At 37.5% G+C, this 27,820-nt stretch overlaps 1 protein-coding gene and 1 long non-coding RNA gene across 3 annotated transcripts in view; one reads left to right on the forward strand and one right to left on the reverse strand.

Moving 5' to 3' along the window:
- Nucleotides 1-1,337: 1,337 nt before the first annotated feature.
- bgnb (biglycan b) lies at nucleotides 1,338-27,644 on the reverse strand. 2 transcript variants are annotated; one of them, XM_022677415.2, is made up of 8 exons: nucleotides 27,565-27,644; nucleotides 13,027-13,328; nucleotides 6,893-7,005; nucleotides 5,962-6,175; nucleotides 5,712-5,822; nucleotides 4,512-4,605; nucleotides 3,793-3,931; nucleotides 1,338-2,886 (listed from the first exon to the last, which is right to left on the reverse strand). In XM_022677415.2, exons 2-8 carry the CDS (start codon nucleotides 13,274-13,276, stop codon nucleotides 2,689-2,691), a joined length of 1,119 nt encoding a protein of 372 aa, XP_022533136.2. In that variant the 5' UTR covers nucleotides 13,277-13,328; nucleotides 27,565-27,644; the 3' UTR covers nucleotides 1,338-2,688. The 2 variants fall into 2 exon arrangements, with proteins under 2 accessions (XP_022533136.2, XP_007249930.3); XM_007249868.4 differs by lacking the exon at nucleotides 27,565-27,644 and adding an exon at nucleotides 27,323-27,558.
- LOC103022152 (uncharacterized) overlaps nucleotides 27,577-27,820 on the forward strand; it is a 46,344-nt gene continuing 46,100 nt past the window's right edge. Inside the window, exon 1 of the long non-coding RNA XR_454808.4 lies at nucleotides 27,577-27,696. This is a non-coding gene — a long non-coding RNA (uncharacterized LOC103022152). The remainder of the gene's footprint in view (nucleotides 27,697-27,820) is intronic.

Here is a 27,820-nt window from a genome sequence, read left to right on the forward strand (position 1 = left end):
AAAAAACATGTTGCACTAATTGGAAATCTACGGATCCCCTAAGGTGACATCATGGAGAAAAACAATTGGGTGGCCACATTTTATTGAGGTGTGAGAATTACATGATTACGTTGTGAGGACAACTTTTTGAGTTCTATAGAAGTTCAAAGTCCTGGCCATATAAGTCATCCCCATGATTTATTATCTCATTCCCATGTCCTAATAAGTCTTCCCCATGCATATATATCCTATAAACTACGGACAAAATTTCAAATTAAAAATATTGTAATTAAGAGCATTTATTTGCAGAAAATGAGACATGGCTAAAATAACAAAAAAGATGCAGAGCTTTCAGACCTCAAATAATCTTGCCATGTTCTCCTCCAACAGTCGTACACACTGCTTTTGGATAACTTTATTCCACTACTGGTGCAGAAATTCAAGCAGTTCAGCTTGGTTTGCTGGCTTCTGATCATCCATCTTTCTCTTAATTATATTTTAGAGGTTTTCAATTTTGTAAAATCAAGAAAAAACATAATTATTATTTTTATCCAGAGCTGTATATGTATATAAATAATAAATGTGAACCAACACTACAACTTTGGTGTAGTGTGTGAAAATGAAAATCAGCTTCACATAAAAACAGCATTGTGCAGATTGGAAATTAAAGTCACATATCTGTCTCAAACCAACATTGTGTTGGCATCAAGCGCAAATGTAAAGCAGTATCAGCATCAGCAACTTCCGCCTTTAACTTTGGACATTAATATCATGCAGTTTAAAAGATGGTGGATCATCATACCTCACGCCTAAATGTTGGTAGTTTAAGTCAGCATGGTGTTGGCATATGATGTTTAGAAGATGATGAATTTGATGATTTTACATTACAACCTAAAACCAACAAGATATCCATGTTAGTCATCATCAGTATTCCATGTCAAATGGCATTGGCATTAGAATTTTGGTCTCTTAATGTCACAGCTTAAATTCAAGCAGATAACATCTATCAGTGTTGTTGAAGAGCTGGGTAACTAGTATCTGTGGAGTGTTAAGGGCTGGGAACACAAAAAAATGTCCTCAGGACTGACAGGGATCCCTAAAACTGGTCCTGGAACTCTACTGCACATTAGTGAGCCCCAGCAGAGTCTTTCCTTGCTCTAACAAGCCCAGTTCACCTGAGGAGGGGTTTGTTAATGAGATAATTAGTAGCCTCAGGTGTGTTGGGAGCAAGGAAAGCACTAAAGTGTTGGGCAGGGTTTCCCCAGGGTTATATTATATTAAATTAATTAATTAAATTTGTACATACTGGAACACACACTGCATGGAATTCTTGTCTGTGTAATGAAACTTAAAATGAATTGTGTTAAATTATGTTTTATTTGTCACAGCTTTCAGACCAGGATCATATGTCATTCTTGCTCTTCAAGTCAAGCTGAACTTTTTATTATTACTATTATTCTTAACATGCGGCAGAGCAGCAGAGTACAAAGCATGCTCACGGGGTGACCACAACCACGGGGTCAAACCGCCCAGAAACACCAGCAACAGGAGCATCAGAAGGACACGTGGAATGTGGAGAGACATTGTGCAAAAAAATACATTGGAAAAGACAGTCCTGTATCCAGGTCCAAGGCTGGGTGACATCCATGATAGGGTTGTTTGGCCTGGATTTCTTAAAGACTGCTTGATAAAAAAAAAAGCGACAGACTGAAGAATAAGGCATGTGCTTATCTATCACATACAGTACTGATTGAGTGAAGAACACTTTCCTGAAGCACAAGAAGCACGGCTCAAAAGCTTCTCCCCTAAAGACACTCGTTGACAAACTTTACATCAAAATCTGTAATTAACCTCTTATGAGAGTCAATTTCAATAATAATATATAATTAATATATAATAATTACATTAATATCAATAAGATTATAAATGAATTGTGCTACTGTTGAAAATATTTGGGAAATCAAGGCTATGTTCAGATTGCAGGTCCAAATCTGATATCGACAATATAGAAACTGGCATATCTAGGTTACATCCAGATTGATTTTTCATAGTCTGTACAGCCAGAAATCACATTTTAAACCAGATTTGAATTTGTAAAGATGTGTCCCAATATGTATGCTCTGGTTGCTCAGCTCAAATTTCAGTGTCTCACATCAATGGTCTCAATTCCAGAATCACAGAAATGCAGGGATCTAAAAAAACACCAGTGATTAATTACTGATGCCAAACTTGATATTACATTAATGCAGATATGTGTGATGTTCGGACATGCAAATCTGATCTCTGCCAAATAACAGTGCAGAGATTCATCTCAACAGATCTGATTTTAGACATAAATATGATGTGCCTGCAGTTTGAACATAGCCTAGGAAACCCTTTACAGAAGCCCTTTAATAAAATAATAGTAACATTTATGTGTGTGCAAATTGGCCATGTTTTAAATCCCAGTTCATTAAATGGTTGAGTGAATATGCTTTGGAACGTAGTCAGTTTGTGCAGTCACACTCTGAATTCTTCCCACATTTAAGCATGACAAAACCCCAATCTATATTCGGACTGTCTTCTTTAGCCTCAAGACCACACTAACTTAACTAAGTATATTGTGCATTTTATAACCCCCCTCCCTCCTCACTGGCTCCTCCTATCTTCAGTTGGTTTACATTGTCCAGTATCCATCATTTTGAGCTCTTTCTTTCGTCCTTCTTGTGACTATTTCTTGTAGTTTCCGAAGTGAATGGCGAGCCGGTCGTTCACACAGCGGAAAGCTGCAGGTTGCACCTCCCAGTACTGGACAGGGTTGGCATAAAGACTGATGCCGTTGTAGAAGCTTCTCTTAGTGCCAAAGACACGGGGACAGAAGTCGTCCACGTTCACCTGGCTTATGTTGTTGGAATGGAGGTAGACCACCTAAAGGAAAGACATACACTAAGACATGTTTCTTCCAACACCAACAGCAGAAAATGTAAGTAATAAAGCAGAAAAAAAGAAATGTGTGCAAATATAAAAATATAGGTTGGGTGAACTGGATACCAGTTGTTGAAAATATGATAAAACCTGGCTACGTTAATAAAATTTTTAGGTTGTTTAAATCAGTTAAGCTCTTAAATACTTAAAGTCCTATCTGAATGGAATTCATTTCTCAGGGGGTCCTGTGGTAATTTTCTCTTTTAAAAAGCCCAACAGTTTTTTTTCTACATGATTTTTGTTGTACGACTTTTCTAAATCAGTGCATAAAAGCAGGAGTTCACGTTATTTTTACATAAGTTACATTTAAAGCTGAACATTTTTGAGAAATGGTAGTCTGCCTGAGGTATAAAATCAATGTCTAAACAAAAAAAAATCCAACCACCAAAAATATATGGTCAGGGATTGACCATTGATAAAGAGATAAAGGATAACTTAGTCTCTCACTGCACTATGCAAACAAATAAGGTGTTTCCAAGTTGGCAGTAAGCGTAACTCACACTTGTTCATGGCCTTGCTCCTGAGTACCCCCTGTTTGGCACATTCTGTGTTTTCCCCACTCTAACACACTCACACTTGAACTCAAGAAGGGCATTGTAATTAAATTAGCTAATTAGTTGATTAGCTGATTGTGTGTGTTATACTAGAGAAGACATCAAGGTATGATGGGCTACTGGTTCAGAGTTTTTTCCACCCACTATTTAGCTTCTTTAGCCCTCTCTCTCCTTCTGTGGCCTGCTTTTGTCCTTTGAGCACCAAGCCTGCTAGTTCTTTCGTGTGGCGGTAGCCTGACCCTGCCAAACAGATTTACTGCACACTCTCCTCACTTCCCCCTCTATTTCAACCCACCTGCAGGTATTTCAAGTCAGGCAGGCCCCTGGGGACGCGACTCAGCCGGTTGTTTTCCAAATGCAGCTCCCTGAGGTTTGGCAAATAGGACAGGCTGCCGTTCTCAATCATGCGGATGCGATTGTTGCCCAGGCCCAATCTGGCAACAGTGAACAAGCACAACAATGAAAGCGTTAGAAACAATAGCAGAGGCCTGCAGATTAAGGCGGGCACCAAATGAGGCAGAAACACAATGAGCATGAACACACACCGTGAACGGACATATGATCCAGCCTCACATGACAGGCTGGACTCAAGAGAGAGAGAGAGAGAGAGAGAGCAAACCTCCTTGTCCTGTTACTGGAGCAGCCTTGTGGAAAAATCAGCAGCTCTAAATTAGCTCCAACAGAACTAGGATTGTCCAGTGTAGAAACAAACACCTCCATCGGGTAGAAATAAACTGTGATGTTTTTATTTGTATTGGTCAGTTGATTATAAAATAAACACTGCACACCACTACCTGTTTTCTGCAGTGGTATACATGTGACGGACCAACATAGTCTGTTGCTCTGTCTGCATCATTTAGTGATTCACCTTGAAAGGAAAGAGTGACTGCACAAAAACTGCTTTTATTTTACCTGTGCCCCCATTCCTCCTAAATGAGCACTAGGTGGCACTGTTGCTACAGGGAGGCCCCAGGGGCAGAGCTGTAAAAACTGGCCAGTCTCAAATCAACTGACCTGTACAAGTGCTTGTAGCGGCTCAGGTCCTCCAGCTCGATTGCCTGGATCTCATTATGGTCCAAGTGCAGCTCATGGAGGTTATCAGGAAGGTCTAAGAAAAGGGGCGTCAGAGTAGAGAGTATAGTTAAAACAGTTCTCTTGTTGAAGATGTTGTTGTTGTGTGTAATACCACAAAAACTATAAAACTTGTATTGAGTAGAATAGTGAGCCAAGTATCTTGTTGGGTGACTTCACCTGTAGTTCTGGATCATTTTATTGGTTCATTCTATTATAAGACAGCTGTAGTAAAAGCATACGGTAGTAGATTGCACAGTTTGTGTAGTGTGTATACATGTTGTATAGACTCTGGCCCTCCAGGACCAGAACTAAAGCAGTATGTAAGTTTTAAGTCTATGAAATTATCCTATAATTAACCTATAGTTTATTGCCTGAAGCAAATTCTGATAAGATAATTAAGTTTATAGAATACACATATAACGTCACACAAGACTCTATATGTAATAATGTTTTAACCACCATTTCTACATATTTTTTTGGGGTCCATTTTATTAAATGGACAGCTAAAAACATATTGGAGATATGGCACATTTTGCACCATGTGGTGCTAAAGATTAGTGTTATGGGCTGCAGTAAAAATTGATGTGTATATTTTGTTGTGGCCACTGATTCAAAATCGTAATACCCGGTATATAATACCACATAGAGTATACTGTATTTATTATAACTTTTTTCTGTCATTTTTTCTAAATTCATTTATACTGTATTTAGTTATACTACAGTTCTCCAGAATGTTCTATTGCAGGTCCTTCAGTTCCAGTCTTGCTGCTAAGGTTCAGTACAGTCTGGGAATTTCCCTGCTTAAACACACCTGATTCTGTTAACTGCTTCTTTAGTGGATGTGTGAGACATTGTTGGCCTCTGGCCATCGAGGACCAGAACTGAGGAAGCATGTTCTATATTGTATCATATTATTACATTTAAAGTTAATAGTTTAAGGCAAGGTTGGGTAACTATGTAATCTATGGAACTAATGTAATCTAGTCTATAATATTATCCGTACTTTTGACTATAATACATTTAAGGCACATTGCATAGTCTATATTATGTTACAAATTAAATATGTATTCACTTGCTAGTTAAGTTCTTTACATGTGTAACATACTGGATGAAATTCTGTACAATATTTTATAAAATCACCTTTGGGTATGCCAGTTAGTTTGGCCTCTGAGATGCGCAGGTAGTTGAGCTTTAGGCCTTTGAAAGCTCCAGGCTCAAAGCCACTGTTCTGAATGGGGTTCCCACCCATTTCTATAAGAGGCATTTGAAAAGACGGTCAAACATTAGTCAGAATGTCCACCACAGAAACCAACCAGCTCCAGCTAAAAAAGGGAGCTGTTCAGACAAGCTGCAACCACTGTTACGCAAAACAGCAAGAGAACTTTCAGACCTATGCAGTTCATAATGCCCAGACTGGAGAAGGTCCCCTCGGCCACCTTCTTAATGCGATTTTCATGGATTCTCAGCTCCACCAGCGAGGGAGGCAGATTTTTTGGAATGGCCGTCAGCAGATTCCTGGAGAAATAAAGCTTCTGCAGGTGCTGCATGGGTATGAAGGCCCGGGGATGAACTTTCGAGATTTTATTGTTGACCAATGACAAAGCCTGTTGGGACAAAGGGAAACAAAAGTCAATCAGTCCATAATAAACAAGAGATTGTTCAACAAATGAATGATAAGTGAGCTGCTGTTTAATGTTATTGTTAACCAGCCTGTCAGGACAAAAGAAAATGGTTCATTTCAACATAATCCAGAAATAAACAAGCAGTATCAAATAATACATCCACAAAATGCTATTATTTAAAAGCAGCCAATAATCTTATGTTGACCAGTGACTAAAACCCTGCGGTACAAAAGGAAACAAAAACAGCCACAGCACTTTTATTCGATGCCATTCTAAACCGAACAAAAAATAATGAAATAAAATACCCACAAAGCACATTCTGAAAAGCTAGTATTGAATAGCATAATCCTATTTCATGCATTGCCCAATAAATATTGTGTTTGGTTGGAGCTCTGAATAAATGTCGAGGAGGAAAAAGTGCTTGGCTGTGAGAGCAGGAGGGAACTAAAATATTCAGTTTGGCAGCGACCTCCACACTCCAAACAGCGGGGGCATTCTGCTTCGGGACAACTTGATCTGTTCTAACATCCTGTTGGATTGTTTTGTCATCTATCCTCTCACATACCTTTCTCTCTATCTATATACCAGTCCATAAAATTCAGCCTTTTATCATTGCCTCGTTTCCGAAACCTTTAAGGAATACACTCTTTAATTCACTCCTTCTCAGCATCCCTCTCATTAATGGTAGAACTTTCTTACATAGAGGTTGGCGAGGCCTTTGAAGTCGTTCTCCTTCAGCTCGCTGATGCGGTTGTTCTGCAGGTCCAGCAGCTTGGTCTCAGCAGGGATGTTTTTGGGGACTTCGGTCAAACCTTAACACAAACACTGATATGAAATGTACACATGCCACTTTATGGCACTTGTAGGATATATACAGCTCTAGATACACCTCACTGACAAGTACATCTTCCAAAGGGCAACACACAGGCACACAACCACAGTGGAATTCGCAAACACATGCACAGAGACACACTCACACACAAAACTGCACACCATATGCTCTCCAGCTGGTTTGGATTCTCTGAGCCTCTTAGGACAGGGCTTCCTCCATGTCAGCAAAATAAAAGCAAATAAATAAAAATGAAGTGAAATAGAACACCCCCATCTACGACAGCTCCTGTCACACACTCTGCTGAGGTATGAGCTATTCACTGTGAGTGAAAGCGTAACGTGTATAGAAAATTAAGCCGACTGAGCATCAATCAAAATGTGCTGGTTTTATAAACAACTGTTACTTACAGCCATTTATAAGGGCTGGGAACGTATCCTATTCACTGTGAAATAAATAACAATGCTGGTAGATTCCTTTGTGAGATTGTGGTATGTCTGAGTTTCTGTTGGACTGATGGGTATAAATTGAAGATGTTGATGTCGAGTGAGGCATTGTAAGTTGGAAAGACATTTGAATTATATTTAAAGATGAAAATCTGGTTGATGTCAAAACCCAAACATATACAGTTGTTGATTTTTGATTGGAAATCAAAAGCTGTTTGCACATATAAGGGAAAGTGGCTGGAATCAGATTTTCTTACCGAATTTGATGTTCACATTATCTTATAACATTGCAAATATTTGACATTCGTTTGAAGCGTTAACACTCCTAAACTGACTAATAAGAGACTCTAAAGTAACTTTAAAGATAACTCTAAAATAACTGTAAATGCTCTAATGCTCTACGTGAAGTTTCGGGTTCATCTTCGCCAGCATCACGGTAGCTGTCAAAGTTCCAATGACTAAAAACTGGGCTTATCTTCCAGACTGTGTTTTATATTTTTAGTTTTCTTTGGTTACTTGTAGTCGCATCCTCCTGTGACTGTGTTCAGCTATTTCTTTAGAAGGTCTGTTATCTAGCTGTCACACCACTTAATACCTCCCTTACTGCTGTCATCCATTTTCTCGTCTTCTTCTTGACTTAAAATATGTACCTGATTTAAATGTCACATATGTAATAAAGGATGAACAAAATCATATTGCAATGTTTTGTTTTGCAATATTGTAATGTTTTTAGAAGCACTTCATTGATGTTTAATGATTAGTTACACAGATAAAGATTGGTGTCAGACAGTGGTTTATTTTGTGTAGATTTTAAACCCCACTCACAAGATAACACTGGTATACTCTGTTATTCGATCCCACTATACATATTGTACAAAAATCCTTTTCTTTTATTTAGATTTTATAAATATTACATTGTATTTTGGCCATTTTTACCTGCTGTATGAACCAAGCAAAGTTACCAACAGTGGATTGAAAAAACAACATTGGATTGACAAAAAGTGTCAATATTTGGCCAATGTTGAATTTGTTTTTGTAACATCACTATGTCAAATTAATAGCATTTTTTAACTATGTTCAATGTGATTTATTAGAGCAAAACAACTCTTTAAAATTAAAATATTTAACGTTACACAATATAAGGGTTATATATCTTTAAAAATGTGTGTTCATCCAGGCCAAGAACCATTTATGAGCCATAATTGTGGGCTGTGGTCATGCTGAGGACTCAGAAACAAAGGCTCTCCTCTAATAGTAGTTCTGTGCTGCATAATCTAAACCAGGGCATTCATGACCCCCAGTAGAGTAGAGTGATTTATACTCGCCTATACTGTTCCTCTTTTTAACTCATTTATAATGCTGTAAACCTGAAACCAGGGCCTCTGCTCCAACATGCGGCTTAGAGGAGGTAAAAAATCACAAGTTAGATATTAAATGCCATTCAAGATTTATATTATTACTCAGATGTAAAAAATGATGGATTTTATAATGTATAATGTAATAGATCTGGTTGGGGTTAAATATGATTGGGTGAGCCACATTCTAGCTAAATATGTCATATTTACTGCTCTGAGAAAAAACAAATAAGAGACCACTTCAGTTTCTGAATCAGTTTGTCTGATTTTGCTATTTATAGGTATATGTTTTATATGTGTTTGTTTTTTTATTCTATAAACTACAGACAACACTTCTTCCAAATTACAAAAAAAAAAATGTCATTTAGAGCATTTATTTGCAGTAAATGAAAAAAGTCCTAAAATAACAAAAAAGATGCAGAGCTTTCAGACCTCAAATAATGCAAAAAAAAAAAAAACAAGTTCATATTCATAAAGTTTTAAGAGTTCAGGAATCAATAACCCTAGTTTTTCTCCTCCACCAATTTTACACACTGATTTTGGATAACTTTATGCCACTCCTGGGGCAAAAATCCAAGCAGTTCAGCTTGGTTTAATGGCTTGTGATCATCCATCTTCCTCTTGATTATATTTTCCAGGTTTTTAATTTGGTACAATCAAAGAATCTCATAATTTTTAAGTGGTATCTTTTTTCCAGAGTTGTATACACACACACACACATTAGTTAATTATGTTAATACAGCAGGTTAAAACCATTTTAAAAACTGTTGTTCAGAATGTTCTGCTAAGCAATGGTTGGCACATACGTTGTGAGCAAAATTCATGTAATAACTACAGACATGCAGGAATTGTGTTTTTTAAATAAATAAATATTAAATGAAGGAAACTAATGGCATGATTTGCACTCTGTTGGCAGGGAAGTTAATATTTTGTGCTGGTCACCCACCTGCCACAGCTGAAGAGCACTTAGCCCATACAGCCCACCAACCCAGTGAGTCCAGCCAAACTCAGACCACTATCCAGTGCTAAATTACACCCCGTTTACAGCCCACCAACCACAACTTTACACAACTCTGCCCACCAAAAAAGATGTTTTATGTTCCACTATAATGCAGACACAGAACCGCCCAAAACGACATTTTAACATCTGTTAGAAATAAGCAGCAGCAGCATGATGAGTTAATGCCTGTCAGAAAGGAATAGCTGTGGGTTTTAGTGAAAAGGGAAAAATGCAAAACTTGACCAATATGTGTAAGAAAATGTTTTTAACAGTATTACAAACAGCATAGAACCACCTGAGCCAAGAACATGTGTGTTTTAGCTACACTGACAACCCAAACCACAAGGCAAAATACACAAATACATTTAATAAAATGCCAAAATAAAGTCTTAAACCTAAGCTATAAAATATACCTTCACAGGCACACAGACAGAAAAGTAAGCATACTTTGGACCTATTTTTGTGTTTTCAAAACAGATAATATATTTAGTTATTTTTTTTACATATCATTATGATCAGTTAAGGACAATACTGTTATAGGCATTGGATTATTTTTTTACACAATGATGTGTTTTAATTAGATACAGATAAATGCACTATATTACACAAAATGTGTTAGAACATTAATAAAACAACAATAATAGTAAACAAGTGTCAAATCAAACACATTTTCGTGATAAACCTAACCATTTTTAATCACATTTTACTTTAGTAGTAAAGAACGATACAGATTAAATACAGATGCTCAAATTGTTAATACATTTTCTGTTGTGTAAGTATTATACTATACTAATATAATAATGTAGGTTCTATCTGCCTCCGACATAATATAAGTACATAACAATTTAGGAATACAATTAGTTCTCCATAATCTGGGCTCTGTTCTTATTTAGATTTTAATAAAACGCTCTGATTTTTAAATATATTTATTTAAAAAAAAAATCCCCATTTTCTCCCTTAATTACCAAACCCACTCATTAGGACTAACCCTATCACTAGTGATGACCCAACACCACGAAGGTGAAGACTAGCACATGCCTCCTCTGTTACATGTCAGTCACCAGCTCTTTTCAAACTGTTGCTGATGCAACATTGCTGAGTAGCATCACAGCGCGATCGGAGGAAATCGCAGCAACATGGTTCTGATACATCAGCTCACAGATGCCTTGTGCTGAGCGCCATCACCCTTTAGAGTGATGTGGGAAGAGAGCGCCATTTACTCACCCAGAGAGAGCAAGACCAATTGTGCTCTCTCAGGGCTCCGGTGGCTGATGGCAAACTACATGAACAGGATTCGAGCCCGCTGGACCCCTCAGAGCGCCTATGAAATATTTTACAAATCTATTAATATTGTATTCAAGTGCAAGTAACTGAAAGTCACACATTTGCAGAGTTAATAAGATGGCAAATACATATATTTAAAAAAAATAATCTATTAAAATGTTCTAACAGTTGAAACAATGAACAGAGGTGTACACATAAGTGAAAGGTTACATGCTGACTATTTAATATACATCTTGCCCATGAGTCACAGCACACACATTGTTGACTAGATGTAATTTAACAAATGTAACTAACGTAATAAGATATTAACACATGACTAATGGCAATTTTCAGACTAATGGCAGGCCCATTTCTCCACAGAATAACAAACCTCTGTCGTTCTGTTATTTCCTGTCAGTGGAAAGAAAAACAGGAGAGCTAGCCCGTGTGAAGCAGACCTCTACTTGACATACACTTCTGACCGAATATGTGACCTTTTTGTAGACATCTAATGGTTGACATGACGGATTAATCGTCTCTTATTTTATCCTTAATTCATAAATAAACAGCTCTTTAAACTGAGCCTTTCAACATGTCTCCGTCTGCAGGATGCTCCCCCTCTCTCCCGCTCTCTCTCTCAGCTTATTCCTGTAAAACATCCTGTGTGGGTCCCAAGAACAACACGCAAGCCCTTCTCAGAGCCTGTGAGGAAATTACACAGAACCATTCCATCGTTTTTTGCATCAAAGCCTCTGTTTCCTCCAGGCTCTTTGGTTAAATCCCTGAAGTATGCCTACTGTTTCTGTCTCTTTAACTCTGAGATAACAGATGAACAGTTGGGCTTTAGACTGATCACTGTGTTGCTCCTTAGCATTGGTCTTGACATCACAAGGTCACATTTTGCAAAAATGACACAAGCTCATTTTATCTGTTGATTTCCCTATGGCCCCTAAAGTGCTGCATGGTCATGAAGTGTTTGGCGGAAATTCAAATATATAAATATACAAGTTAAGTTTAGTAAATTCAGTAAAGATTTTTACATTTAAAAGACAGGTTTGTGCAGCCTTGACTTATGTCTGTTGTGATGATAAGTGATGAGGAAAAGAAGAATTCTGAATCTCTTAACATTAAACATGAAACTAATTTCACCTCAGAACCATGCTGCCTGTCAGGAATTCCTCTCTGGTCGCAATTATTATTTTTTTTAATAATGCAAAAAAAAAAAAAAAATCATATTAATAAAGTTTTAAGAGTTCAGAAATCAATATTCATCTTGGCATGATCTCCTCCACCCGTCTTACACACTGCTTTTGGATAACTTTATGCCACTCCTGGTGCAAAGAATTAAGCAGTTCAGCTTGGTTTGATGGCTTGTGATCATCCATCTTCCTCTTGATTATATTCCAGAGGTTTTCAATTTAGTAAAATCAAAGAAACTCATAATTTTTAAGTGCTCTCTTATTTTTTTTTGACAGAGCTGTACTTGTTACTTGTCCATGCATTCTTATAAAGTCTCATGTATTGGGAAGCAATTGTTCTCATATGTTCCTATGTGCTATGCATACTTGACACAGCATACAAATGTAGGTAGCTGTAGGTACTGTACTGCACCTCACACACTTAATTTCTTAAGATGTGCACAAGCAGCACACCAAATAGAGTGCAGGTTATGTGAGACAGCTATGTGTCATGTGTATGTGAATATGTAGTAAACAGCAAGTATATCTTTTTCACTGGAGCATCAGAAATGCTACATATTTTAGATTATTTATAAGTGTGGATATTGTCTGTTATTTTAACCTACTTTTATGAATACAGTTAATAAAAGTATAAGTAAAAGTATAATAAAAGTGTATTACAAAGTGTGGTTCCTCTTGTTCTTTCTCTCTCTCACACACACTCACACACATACACACTCCTGCTCCTCCTCTGGCACTCACCCAGGTCTGAGCACTGCACAACTTTCAGCTGACAGTGGCACCCAAAGGGACATACAGGAAATTCTGGTGGTGGCAGCTCTTCCACAGCTGAGCCTTCTTCCTCATCCCTCATCATCATTGTCATCAGGCCTCCACCATCGCCATCGATGCCGAAGTCCCAGAAGCCCCTCTGCTCAAAGGGCAATGCCAGGGACAGGGGGGTCAGGCTGAACACGCTCAGCAGCAGCAGGACAGAGCAGTGGGAGAACATCACTGAGACCCCAGCAGAGCGTACACACACTCACACACTCTGACCTGTAATCCTGAGAGAGAGAGAGAGAGAGAGAGAGAGAGAGAGAAAGAGAGAGATTTTGGCAAAAAAAAGAAGAAAAAGAAAATGAGTCACAAAGTAGAGCATAGCCATGGTGTTCTAAATGCCCTCTAATCACTGGAACAGAGTTTATTCAAGTAAACAGTTTTTCACATTAGTGTTACACAGTACACTTATACTGTCGTATACAATGCAGTGCATTATGGGCATTCCATGTCTGCTAGGGTATATTGTTTGGGCAGCCTGTTTCAAAGTTGTGGTTTTGTGTATTTGTGCATGTATTTTGGTAAGTGTACAAATTACGCTTTCCTGAATACACATTTGCCCTGCCCTATTGTTTACACTTGAGGAGCAAGACTGTTTCTTTTTATTCTTTCTTTAATTATTTCTGATTTTACCCCATTTTTTGCCAATGTTGAGGCCAATTAGTCAGTCTCCATTCATATGAACTTCCCCTTATCACTAGTAAAGCCTTTAAGTGCAGCATCACCGAAAAGCGAGCGCAGAGACTCTGCTCTCATACATCAAATGCCTATGGTGACCAATATCACCTTAGGAGTGATGTGTGAAGAGAGCGCCATCTACCCACCCAGACAGAGCAAGGCCACTTGTGCTCTCTCAGACTTTGTCAGCTGATGCCGACAATCCTCGGTTCATAATGACAGCGCCTTTTTCTGAAAACCTGTGCTCACAGTACCCCTCTGTGAAGACTCGCTTAGCCACAGAAATGAGAATTTTCTATGCTTTAGTTATATATGTTCAGCAAGACTATTTACAGCTTGGTTTAATGTATAAACCACATAAACACCAGAGTTATAGTGTTTAGGCTTTAACAAGGACAAAGAATGTGCCTGCTTTACATGGACACAGCTGCAACTGCTAAACCCAGCTTGGTGGCAAAGCATTGTAAATCATACTCAAGCAGCAGTGACATATACAGCTGAAGAAACATGTCCCTGTTCTGCTGTTGACCCTCTGAGCCCTCTGAGAACAATTATGTCCCTTGTGTTGCCTCTTCGCCAACGCTACAAAAGCAAAAGTGTGCACTTCCAGGAGCGCCTTAGGGCTAAGGGATAGTTTAATGTATTATTCATTTAATAAAAAATAGCCATGGGAATTTTTTTTTGAGATTTTAAGCCTTTAGCATCTTAAGGCTACAGATACAACAGCTAATGGTACTCACCTCATATTGCATTTTAAATAATTAGCTTTAAAATGTAAGTTCTAGTCAATTCAATTTATTTAGGTGGAGTGTAAAATAAACTTAAGCATCTTCTTTATCAGTGCTTTACTGTAAAACATACACACCAATGTACTGAGCTATTTAGGAGTTCTGAGGTGTTATCTTGTGAGTAAGTGGTCAGCGTGCACATGGCAAGGTGAAATTTAAGCAAGGCCTAAAATTGGGTGCCAGATGAATAGGAAATTCCATTTCCCAAGTTTTGTCATGTGAGTTCCAGGAATACATCACAGAAGGCATAACCACAAAGTGGACAGCACAGCAGGTTGTAATGATTGTGGCTGGTGGTGTCCATTTATAACAGTGATTCTGGCAAGATCACATCCTGCAGGTCAGTGCAGTGTTCCTTAGCTTCTTCCATGAAACATGGAAAAAGTCATGGGACATGATATTAGTTCCTGTACCGTAACTTTTGGCATGTCAGTGTGTTGTAGCTGTTGTAGGTCAACCTCAAAAGGAAACAATTTTACCTTACTATTTGTTAAGGTGAGGACAAATAATTATCAAATATTTAGTGGTTCCACATCATTAAATGTTCATACAGTCTAAAAGGGAGCTGCTGGTGGAAAAGGAGGAAAAGGAGGAAAAATATATAAAAGGAAAAAAAACAGCCACAACATTTCTTGAATGTAATCATGTGTCTGGTCTGAATGGTGACTTGTTCATTTGCTCCGTGTACACTAGCGAGAGCAGAGCCTGAGTGCGGACATGGAGTGAAGAGACGAGTCAGTGTGTTTCTCTTTAACATTATTATAGCAGCAGGGCCATTTTCCCTCCGGCCGGAGGTCGGTAAAATTATTATGTGGTGACTGTCTGCTGAGTGCTCTTTTCAACAGAAGGCTATGAATAAATAACTGAGTGCTTCATTGGCTTTTGCCATGCATAGATTAAATGTTCCACCCAGCACGGACCACCACACACCTGCACTGGAAATGGATATGGGACATCAAAAAAAAAAAAAAAAAAAAAAAATCATTTTTGCCAGGCGGTCGGTCCACATGCGATGGCTCTTTATCTATGAGAAATCCCCCAGATTTTGGCAGAAAGTAGAGAATAATGAGACAGCTGGCGTGTCTGGGGCAAGACTGGTCATACAGTTTGTGGTGGTAGTGGAAAACATCTAAAAGGGATAGCCAACACACCAGCTATTCATTAGACAGGAAGGGGGAAGGTGGGGTTATGTCTGCCATCCAGTTTGTGTGTGTGTGTGTGTGTGTGTGTGTGTACAGGAGGGTGGAGATCACTTAAATGATGTCGTAGCTGAACCTGCTCCTGCCAAAGGTGATGATATCTCCTTATTGACAAGGACATAGCAAGGCTGAGGGTCAGTAAAGGGGTAATCTGTCTTGTACTCTAAATTTGCACAATTTACTCACAGTATACAGTCAAGTCCATAAGTATTTGGACAGTCACATTATTTTTTAAGCATTTTTCCTCTGTAGATGCCCTCAGTGCATTTGAATTTTGAAAATAATTAAGATGCAACTTACTCTAAAAGAAGACATTTACAAATTTTAAGAACATCTGTTTTTTCAAGTGTTTTTGATTATTAAGTTATAAAGTGCCGTCCTATCAGTTTTGCAGCATCTGAATTAAACCTTACCAGAAAGTATTGCTTTATAAACCTCCTGTCAACAGCTATACATAAACACTTGTGGCTAAGTTTCAATGGTGGCCATTGGTTGCCAAAGCCATTAACACTGCCTCCACCATGTTCAACAGATGGTCTTGTATATTTCAGACTTTTCATTACTTACTTTATTTTTTATTTTGGTTTCATCTGTTCATATCAAGACAGACTCTTTTATATGCTTTGTACCAGTCTAACTTAACTAAGCTGAATTCTAATCTATTCAATGTTAGAAATACATAATTTTAGGTTGAAATTACATTGAAAGTAATTTAAAGTGTACATATACCCTCAAAACATATTTAAATGTGTATATGTTTTAGAGTTATTTAATCCCTTAAAAATAGCTATAGGATGTAGTCTGAGACCATGTATTACAGCCACATATTATAGTCATTTAAACACATCCGTTTCTACAAGATGCATTCTACACCCAAAACTACAGACAGCACAAAAAGCTGAGACAAGCAAGATGAGCCTCTGTATCTGCACAATGATGATATCACCTGTGTGCAGTCTGTTGAATTAAAGCACTTGTCAGAGAATAAGGACTGATTTTTGAAACCTATGCACTATAGTTTAGCATTGTATGTTAATCAATTCATATTTGTTTAATACAAATGTGGATTAATACAACATTAGCATACTACCAAGTACCACTTCATAAAGGAAAGGTTTGGTAGAAATTAAAGCAACATGATTTATCCCTGCGGAAAAAAACAGATGGCTCAATCTCCTGAACATCATAGGGTATGTTTCTGTTTGAGTTTGATGGTTTAACAGGCATATGAGGTTGATCAACCTGACCAGGCTAGACAACCAGTATGACCAAGCTTGACTATATTAACAACAGCATCACCAAGTTGATTAACTAGCATGGCCACCATCGTCACCAGGCCAGTATTACAGACTTCCCAAGTCTCCTGGACGTTGTGGGAGTCTATCGCATATCAATAACAGATCCCTGAAATTAATTTTTGCAACATGGGATGTCTTGAGTATTAACAACCAACAACAAATACAACAAATACTCTGGTCAAGAGCTGAGATGGTTAACCATCTAATTGGCTTTTTAACCAGCTAATTGTTTTTTACTTTAGATGCAGCTTATAAGGCAAATCATATGTAGAAGGTACAGGAGATGCAAATAAACAGAAAACATTGATTTACATACATACTATAAAAAAAATTATCCCAGTTTTGTAGTATGTATGTACATTTTTATTTATGTAGCTCTATGACTTGCTTTAGTCTATGAAAAAACACATACCCTCCACTGCTTCACTCAATGTTTTTGTTTTAGTATGTTCTTCCAACAAGCACCTGAATAGAGATATTTACCATCTGGTAAAATCAACCTTCTGATAAGACCTCATATACAGCATAGTTCCAGTGTTTTTTTTTTTGCATTGTTTCCTCTGTTTCTTGCATTTTAAACTAAAAAAGCACAAATCATATATTAAATATTTCTGACCTGTTCCCTCTACAACTGTTCATATAAGTACATGCTTCAACTTGTGTACAAATATGAATTTATTGAATGTATTATATGCTTATATATTTCTTGTTCCTTGGCTTTTTACCATGAACCTCAGTTCACTTATCCCTCTCTTTCTCCCTCTGATTTACTATCTTTCACAGAAATTTAAATCATGTGTTTAAATGTTAAATGCCCTGTTGCTCCTAAAGGCTGAAAGCAGTGGCATAAATTTCAACCAGGTTTTTCTTGATACATTTCAACCAACCAAGGTCAAAGGCTGACAGAAGAAGTACTGAAACTGAGGAACACACAGGCCAGCCGACAAGACCTCTCGTCCCAGACGCTGTTCAGTGAAAGTGCACTCTTGAATCTGTTTATATATCTGTATAAATTATAAGTAACATTTGAATGAAAGAAAAATAGAAAGGCACAATTACCCAGAAGTCTGTACATCCTGTTCACCACGCAAAAGCCTACAAATTATATTATGCATGCAATAGCACCATATTATGGATAAGTATATGTGCCATTTTTACAAGAACGGAATATTGTTGTGCACAGCAATTTTAATCAGCTGCAGCTCAACAACATAACAGGATGTGCTGTGTGAAATTTAAAGCACAGGCAGTATCAGTAGATTGGTGCAACTAGTTTGGAACAATAAAATAGGTAAATATTATGTTTAAAAGTATGACATTGTTACAGTTTCATACTGAAACAAACAATACATTTTCCGGTTTATATGGCCTATTAATGATAAAAGAAGCTGCAACAAAACAGATTTTTTTTCTTGGTCACTAAAATGAATGCGCAGCGACCCCGTTCCAAAACATCAGCTAGCAGACACCTTGTGCTGAGCAACATCACCATTTTGGAAAGATGTGAGGAAAGAGCGCCATCTACCCACCCTGAGATAACAAGGCCAATTGTGCTCTTTCAGGGCTCTGGTAGCTGATGGCAAGCTGCATGAACAGGATTCAAACTGGCGATCTCCTAATCATAGTGGCATCGCATAGCCAAGATCAACTATTTTATACAATATGTACATGCAACCAGATATTTTCATTCTGGCAGATCTGTTATTGAGTTTAAATATGTGGCCCTTTAATTAATAATTAACTTTATCTCCAGGCTTTGAACTGAATGTGTATGACTAAACCAACGCTTCCCACTGAAATGAATGGGATACACTGCAGTGTAAATGCAGCACAGTGTCACTGACTAGGAGTGCCAACGTTGCATGATAATGGCACTCTGACCAAAGCTCTTAACTCTTCCACGTACTAACATAACCTAGAAACAACATTTGCGCTTACAAGACAAAAACACCAGCTCATTACAAAGCAGTGATAATAGAATTATACAAGACAACAAATTTAATTGAAAGATACATGCTGGGAACTGATATTCACATGGTCTCTCATACAGCACAGCACACTAAACTACTGTAAACACAGACACTGTGGGTTCAAAGCAGAGCAAAACTGTTGCTAGGTAGGGTATATTGCATGATTTGTGACATAGAATAGAGTAGTTAACATAATCAGAGGGGGCCTGATATGTTGCACCATATAAAGTATTTATTGAAGGTAAATATTATACAAAGTTCAGCTTCATATGAAAGTAAGTTTCTAATATTTAACAGCTTTGGTAGTGTGTGAGCCTAATGTTTTGTCTGTTGCTTGCAATAATTGCAAATGTATAAGGTATAAAGTGTATAGGGTATAATCTGACAGTATTGTTTATTGTTAGCAGGGGAGTAAATGATAGAGTTTAAGTATTTCACCTTGTGGAATGTCAATAACAAGAATCGCATTTGTTTTTTTCTGTCCTCTTTATCTAAAATCAATTCTATCAGGTAAATGTGACAAACCTAAAGGGGTTTTTGAGCCTGGGTGTATTTCTAAATATATGGCCAATCAAAACAGGTGTAAATTACATATACTGCTCTTACAGAAAAATAGTTGGCTTCCAAGCTCCGTCTAAAGTTTGAAAGTGTATTTAATTTTTTCCCCCCATTTTCTCTCCAATTTACACGCCCAATTATCCTTTAACTCATTCAATAGGACTCCCCCTATAAATAGTGAAGCCCCAACACCAGGAGGGTGAAGACTAGCACATGTCTTCTCCTGATGCATCATTGCTGAGCAGCATCACAGCGTGCTCGGAGGAAAGTGCAGCGACTCGGTTTCAATACATCAGCTCCCACACGTCTTGTGCTTTGGAGTGATTGTGGGGAGAGAGCGCCATCTACCCACCCAGAGAGAGCAAGGCCAATTATTCTTTCTCACGGCTCCGGTAGCTGATGTCAAGCTGCATCAACAGGAATCAAACCAGCGATCGCCTGATCATAGTGGCAGGAACCCGAAAGTGTATTTTTTACGCCACTTCCATAAATACAAAAGGTGCTTTGAACATGCTTTTGAGATGTACACATGCATTTGTTGACAACTTAAAAGATACAGAATCATGAAATTAAAAAAGCATGTTGACTGACAAGGTATAAAAATACTGCTGAATTTTTTACACTAGCATGACATGAGTTAACATAGTTCTCTTGCAATTTCTACCAAAGCTACACAGTGCAGTATAAAGCATTACAGGCTCGGGGTGGCAATAACAGAGACACTGTTCTCAACAGGTTTGTGTGCTATCAAAGAAACTCTAGTTAAAATGTGAATGTACAACTCTTGTAGTCACAGTAACACAAACAATGTGTTTATTTCTAACATTCTTTCCTCTATTTTGGTAATAAATCCAGCTTTAGGGACTATAGCTTAAGGGCTTTTTAGAATTAAAATGTAATTTTTGGTGCATCAACATCCACCATAAAGTTTTAGCCATTCACTATAATATCACCATTTTGAGAGCATCTTTTCTGCGGTGTCCCGTTGCATCTATAATTCATAGCTACACATCAGTACTGACCATGTGTGTCCATCCTTTGTTTAAAAAGTAAACACACAGGAAAGTGGCTGCATTTTTATGCTGTTGAATAGAAAGGACAATCACCATACAGTATGCTTCCAATTGTAAAAATAGTAGCTAAATTATACCATGCGCCCCAAAACAGCTCAGTTTGGCTTGGCAGAAGGAATGCAAGGACAGAGGCACAATTTCCCAGAAGTCTCTGCATCCTGTTAACCAAGCAGAAGCCTATGAAGTATATTATGAAGACCATAGCACAATAATGTGGATAAGTATATGTGCCATTTTTATGAGAGCAGATTTCTGTCGCTCGCAGCACTTTCTCTCTCTTTAAAGCTTTTTAAGCAGCTGATGCTCAGCGGTACACAGAGAGGCTTCTGAAGGGGGTGTGGTTTAAAGTGCAGGCTAACTTTCTTTAAGGGTTACCGATTAGCTGGCTAATGCGACAGCAGTAAAACACATAGAGGGGGGCCGCAGGACGGATCTCATTGTGAGCTGTAATTGATAACAGAAACATCTGGCTGTAAAGTGGGGCTGAACTGCTGCTCCGTTAATCCTGTTGATACAAGTACATAGAGAACGGGAGACAAAGCGGAAACAGTATCAGGAGAAAGGGGAAGGGAAACCACGACTAGGGGCCAACAAACAGACAGCAATTTTCAGGATCCACTGTGCACTTGCAGAATTGCTGGAAATATGAAGGTATGCCTCTCAAAAACAGTTGAAGTATCCCACAGAAGCACCAGGATTAGACAAAAGTGCAGCTTCTCCTTTCTCTGGGTAATTATACACATATTGCATTCCCCTACTGCAGGGGCTGCAGGCTGCTATTTCTGTCAGCCTATCCATCTACAGGGCACTTTGTTAGTCTTATAGGCGCGGTGGCATGTGAGAGGGACAGAAAGAAATGAAAACAGAAGAGGGAGGGAGAGTAGAATGTGATGAGAAAAAGAGTAAGAGAGGGCATCTAAGACTGGCAATCTAAGACTACGAAATAGGCAAATGAAAATTATTTATTATATCATACACACACTGCCCACAAGGAGAGTGATACTGTACAATATAGGGACTGACTGGATCATATACAGCTCTAAAAAAAAGTAAGACATCACTTCAGTTTCTGAATTAGTTTCTCTGATTTTGCTATTTATAGGTATATGTTAGAGTAAAATTCAATAAACATTTCTTCCAAATTCCAAATTAAAATATTGTCATTTAGAGCTTTTATTTGCAGAAATTGAGAAATGGCTGAAATAACAACAAAAAAGATACAGAGCTTTCAGACCTCAAATAATGCAAAGAATACAGGTTCATATTCATAAAGTTTTAAAAGTTTAGAAAAATCAATATTGGTGGAATAACCCTGGTTTTAATCACAGTTTTTATGCCTCTTGACATGTTCTCCTCCACCAATCTTACACACTGCTTTTAGATAACTTTATGCCACTCCTGGTGCAAAAAAATAAGCAGTTCTGCTTGGTTTGATGGCTTGTGATCATCCATCTTCCTCTTGATTATCTTCCAGAGGTTTTCAATTTGGTCGACTCAAAGAAACTCATCATTTTTCAGTGGTCTCTTATTTTTTTCCAGAGCTGTATATAAAATGCTAATAGGAGGATCTGGAAAGCTATTGCATATGACAGTGCGATCATCCCTAGTTGTGATACAAGGGTACAAGGGATACTAACTACTCTGGGATGTGCCCAGGAGTTTGCGCAGCCTCTCATGACAGGCATTTTTCAGCAGGATAATGCTCACCCACACACAGCAAGGGTTTCACAGGTATGTGTTTGCCAGATTGCAAAAATGCCCTGGGCCTGCCCCGTTGCCAGATTTATCCCAGCTAGAGGTGGACCCACAGTGTCATAGAGCATCCCTTCAGATTCACCTTTCCCCCAATAAATGTTTATTTTGCTCTATTATCGTAATCACTAACATACGTATATAATCTGTACATTCACACATGAAAATGGTACTCTCTCACATTCTATCATCTACCAAGCTAATGCCATGGTACGTTCACCTTCAAGTTTAAAAGGGAGTATCTTAGTTTGTTGCTTGATGAGGCATATTTGAGGCTCTGAAATGCGTCAGATCCCTCATAAAAGCACTTACTGTGGTACATCAGTCTCAGTCTCCACCTAGTCTGAAGAAATGCAAAATGTCAGATGTTTAATTAAAACATCTGAAACATAATCGACTCTCCAGAAATTTATTCTTGCTTATGAAAACATCTGATTGTGTAAGAGAGAAGGCAGTGAATGAAGTTAATAATCTGTAATAACTGGATTGTAAGCTATAATAAATCAGCCAAAGGCAACATTCTGCTCTGAAGTATATGTATATGTCTAAAAAAATATTCTGATTAAAATCTAAGAAAAAAATAAAAACAAAGTAGTAGAAACATGAAGTCAGGTCTGACCTTAACCCACGGCCTGGGGTATTTTTATTTTTTTTTCATTTTCAATTTATTAGCTATCCAACACTTCCAGCACTATATTTTAATATATTTTATCTGAAATACCCCACGTACAGTATTTTAATAGCAAACATAAACATTTATGTTTCCTGAGTGGACTAACGAAAAAAAAAACTGTGAAAGTGTAGGAACAGGCAGGAAGGAAACTTTCTTCTGGTGATAAAAAAAAGCAGAAACTTTCGGGTAAGATAATGGCACACCTCTGACTGCTGGCATACCGAAGGGGGAAAGTGTGAAGTAACTGCTTTTCACTTTGAAAGCAATTGAACTGAAATGACCTTTGCATACACATCCCATAACAACAGTGCATATGATTGCAAAGCTCATTCTATGACCTTCTGGGTCAAATAGGGTAAATATTTTGTACTTTTTTGTATTGATGCTAATGCCATGCCTTTCACACTAATTAAGGCTAATAATACTGACTGAACATACTGCTTATTACTTTCCATTATATGAGTCACAAAAGTAAATGTTAATAAACCTTAATATTATCATTGTTTAGAGGAATCTATGCAGTGCTCTAATTCCTTTAGCAGTGTGCACTCTCTCCCATTCTCTCTCTCCAAATTAACCAATGGGCGTTCCAGCACTTGACTGGAATTAACTACTGTCTCGACTGTAATTTGGTGACTTGTGTCCCTAAAAAAGCTTCTGCCTGGCACAGTGCCTGACACCACTCTTCTTGGATGTGGTGTCTGGCACAAAACACTGGCACAGGCAGGCCTAATCAACAGAGTGCAGAACCAAATCCAGGCAAAAACAAAACCAAGCCCTCGAGTCCCACTAGGGAATCATTGGAAAAATGTTTAGTGCCGTGGTCAGCTGTTATACGGTCTACTGTGTGCTGCCCAGTGTCATTTAAAAATGATTTTACCATTTCCACCCCTTTTATGGGTCATTATCGAACCTCAACGCTTAAATAAATGACTTTCTGAGATTTGAGAAAAAAAATATTTTATTTAATATAATTTACAAGATTTCAGACTAACCAGAACTAACCAGATTTTCTCACTTTTTATTTTCTATCATGCATTCTGTCGTATTACCAAAACAGGGTGGAGAAATTAAGTATGGTATTAATAGCTGAACATGCAGCAAATTTCTTCATTCGTTTGTTAATAAAACTGTATGAAGGTTGTGATGTCCCTGATATCAACGGTTATTTTCTTAATGGGACACATTTAAAAAGTGACTTTTTCGGACACATTTAAATAGCTTTTATGTTTATGAAAATTTCTAACAAAATTATTGAAATCCCTTAATATTTTAATAAAATATCATTTTAAAAACTGTTTTTTTAAACCATTTAAATGCATCATTTAGCTTGGTAAAAACATGGTAAAAGAAATCTCTTCCACATCAGTGAAACTGTTTAAAATGTACAGAAAGTACATTAAGGTTACTTAAAGTTTTGTATCTTTATATTCCTTTATCTTAGTAATAATGCCTTGAAAATGTATTTTATGAAATTTAAACAACTATGCTGTAGACATTCACTAAAAAATACTTTTTTGCTTTTTTATATAGTTTAAAAACAACCCATAGAGACTGAATTGCAAGTGATTCCCTTCTCTAGTGTTTCTGAACACTGGTTATTAAAGGTTTCACTTACCTGCATTACTAATACTAACCAGTTTTGTATGTATGTAGTATGTAGGTTAGATAAAAATAAGTATCACAGTTTAGCATACTCAACATCCACAATACATTCTTGTTTTTTGTGTGGTTTCAATGGACACTATTATCCCAAAATACAATGCAAAATGGAGCAGGAGGAGTTTAATGCGCAGTATGAGAAATTAACAATATTATAAAAAAGACACATAACAATGCAAGTGCAACAGCAGCTGGAGAACTTGCAGTCATGATGACAAGTTCTCCAGCTGCTTCTGTACCCAAATACCCTACAGGTGTAATGGGTAGCAATTTTGGAATTAATCTGGGAGGTACAGAAAATTCTCTATTATTATGATTCAAATTACAAAGCAAATATTATTGTTTCCCCTTCTTTATACGCATTGTGATAACCTTAAATGATTTCTGTTCCTTTTGTGAAAATGCTTTGCCTAAATAAATACAAAAGTCAGGACTGTATGTCAGTCTAACCACTTACACGTTCATGTCTGCTGGGGTTCTTGGTAACACTTTACTTGGATGGTCCATTTGAGGATGCTCAACTAACATTCAACTAACATTCAACTGCATGTCTATTAAATGCAATTGAATTGAAAGGTAAAAGTAAATGATTCTTTATTGAATACAACCCTACATCCAACTTAACCTAAACTCATATATTAACATTTTAGCATTTGGTTTAGAGTTAGATGTAAAGTTTGTGATAGAGTTAGGGTTAGAGTTAAGTGTAGGGTTAGATTTTAGAAATGATTTAGGGTTAAGGTTAGGGTTCGGTGTAGGGTTATATTCTAATTTGAATCATTCATCAACATATGGTAAGTTGCAATTAATATACATTCAGTTGAATGTTAGTTGAATGTCAGTTGAGCATCAACGAGGCCATCAAATGGACCATTCAAGTAAAGTGTTACTGGGTTCTTAAATCAAGCCTGAATCATCCACAGACTAAAATTGTCACAGATCAGACTTTCTTGAACCACAGTCTGTGGCTCTCTACAGATTCATCCCATAGACAGAGATACATTTTTCAAGCGCTGCATTGCTACTTGTTACAATTATCAAAATGTTACAAATGATTCCAAACCCACATTATAACTTAATCAAGAGCGGTAGGTTCTCTGCACTGTCACCGGGTTTGATAAAGCTCCTCATCATTGAGTGAATCAAGCGATCAAGCTGAGCTTATAAGAAGACTGAGCTGCTCCCGTTCTGCCTTTCGCTTTGCTGCCTGCCTGCAATATGATATTCAAACCTTCCGCTCTTTTCTTTAATAATTACATAACACAACACTTGTTCTTTTACTTTTGGTACTTGAGTACTTTTTTGTACATTTCAGAATAAACTAATTGCAATACTTAAGTACATCTCTGCTGTAGGGGTGGGCAATATGACTCTAAAATAATATCACGATATTTCAGGGTATTTTTGCGATAACGATATACTTGGCGATATAGGAAAACTAAAATAATTAATTCATTTCAGGAATGTAGTATAATAGTATAACATTAGTATAAGGGCAATCCAAAGGGCATAAAGACTATCTTAGAGAAGGGCACACAACTCCCTCCAGAAAATAATTCACAGATACACATGCTCTATTAGATCAATGTACCAGCGTCAGTTTTTTTTTAACAGTCAGTTTTCTAGCATTCAAGAGCTGAACTGCTCTGGTGAGGAAGGTTATTTTCCTTCTCTGAGTCTTACAGTAAGGACAACAAAGTCTATGTCCTGTTAAATTCAAGAAACATTATATAAGATGGGTCCTGTAAAATCATGTGGGCCAACTTCACGGTTTGCTGATATTTGCTGATGATTTTTATATGTAGTCAGTGGTGTGAAATATTGAGGAATATATAACTATATGAGTAATATCTTGCCAACAGAGGCATTATGTTCTATTAAAAAGCTACAATTTTTAAAGACACTGCACTCTACACAGACACTTAATACTCTGCTGAACAAATACTACTACTCATTTTACACACAACCATAGTATGTTCACCAATTTTCCCATCTTTCATCCTTTAAAAGCATATTAATAAAATTAAACAGGTGACACTTTCTTCTTTCAGTGCCGAGTTTCCCAAGAATCTTCTCAATATTAAAGTAATGTATTTCTGATAGGAAGGCATACATCAACCAGGAGAATCATCACACCTGAGCGCACTCACACTACAAAAGGTGCGCTACAGCGACATCTAAAGGCCACACATGGAATAGAGCATAAATAGAAACCACTGACTGATTCAGACCAGCGCGTCTCTATTATAAAAGACAGCGATAGATCCATATAAAAAAGTTGAGTTAAAGTTCTGTACTCTATGGGTATTGGGACCTATTAGTTAGATTTTATTACCCTTCACTGGAATTCATAAAAAAGTATCATTAAAACAAATGCTACTCCAGATATTTAACTAATGTTAGTTTTCAAACACAATTAAATATCTGCAGACGCAGTAATTACAGTGTTTATGGTGTTTATAAAAGTGTATACTCACACATAATGCGATTTGAGCAACAAATGAAGAATTTACGTAGCAAAAACAAACTTGTAAACTCATCTGTGAAAAAAATCACATCATCTAACTTACCTTGGGTTAAAAATGCAAAATCCCAACTGTTTAGCCTTATCTTCTGAAATAATCCCTTTCGTTGTCAGAATTCAGTCTAAACTCTTCTTAATCTCTTCCGCGTTACAAAGTTACTGTTAATATAAAGTTTTTTTACAGCTGAGAAAAAAAACTAAAGTTGCAAAAAAGTGTCTCAGCCTTTTCAGGTCACGGAGTGTGTGTGAGAGAGTGTGTGAGGGTGTGTGTACCGAGAGCGAGCTCACCACACTGAGGAAATAGCGGAGGAGCGGCAGTCTGGGGGTCCAGCCCAAAACTTGAACCAACCTCTCAGGGAAGATGCTCAAAACACGCGGAGGGAGTGAGTTTTCCTGCGACAACCCACACAGGAAGGATTAGTAAGTGATCATGTTTATGAAAAATCTCGCCAGACACGAATTTTAAAGGGGAAATCCGCATAAAACCCATTTATATTTTATTTCTCCACAGAGAAAAATAACAAATCTTGAAATGCGTGCAGAG

This window comes from Astyanax mexicanus, chromosome 13, assembly GCF_023375975.1.
Source record: "Astyanax mexicanus isolate ESR-SI-001 chromosome 13, AstMex3_surface, whole genome shotgun sequence".
Lineage (NCBI taxonomy): Eukaryota > Metazoa > Chordata > Actinopteri > Characiformes > Acestrorhamphidae > Astyanax > Astyanax mexicanus.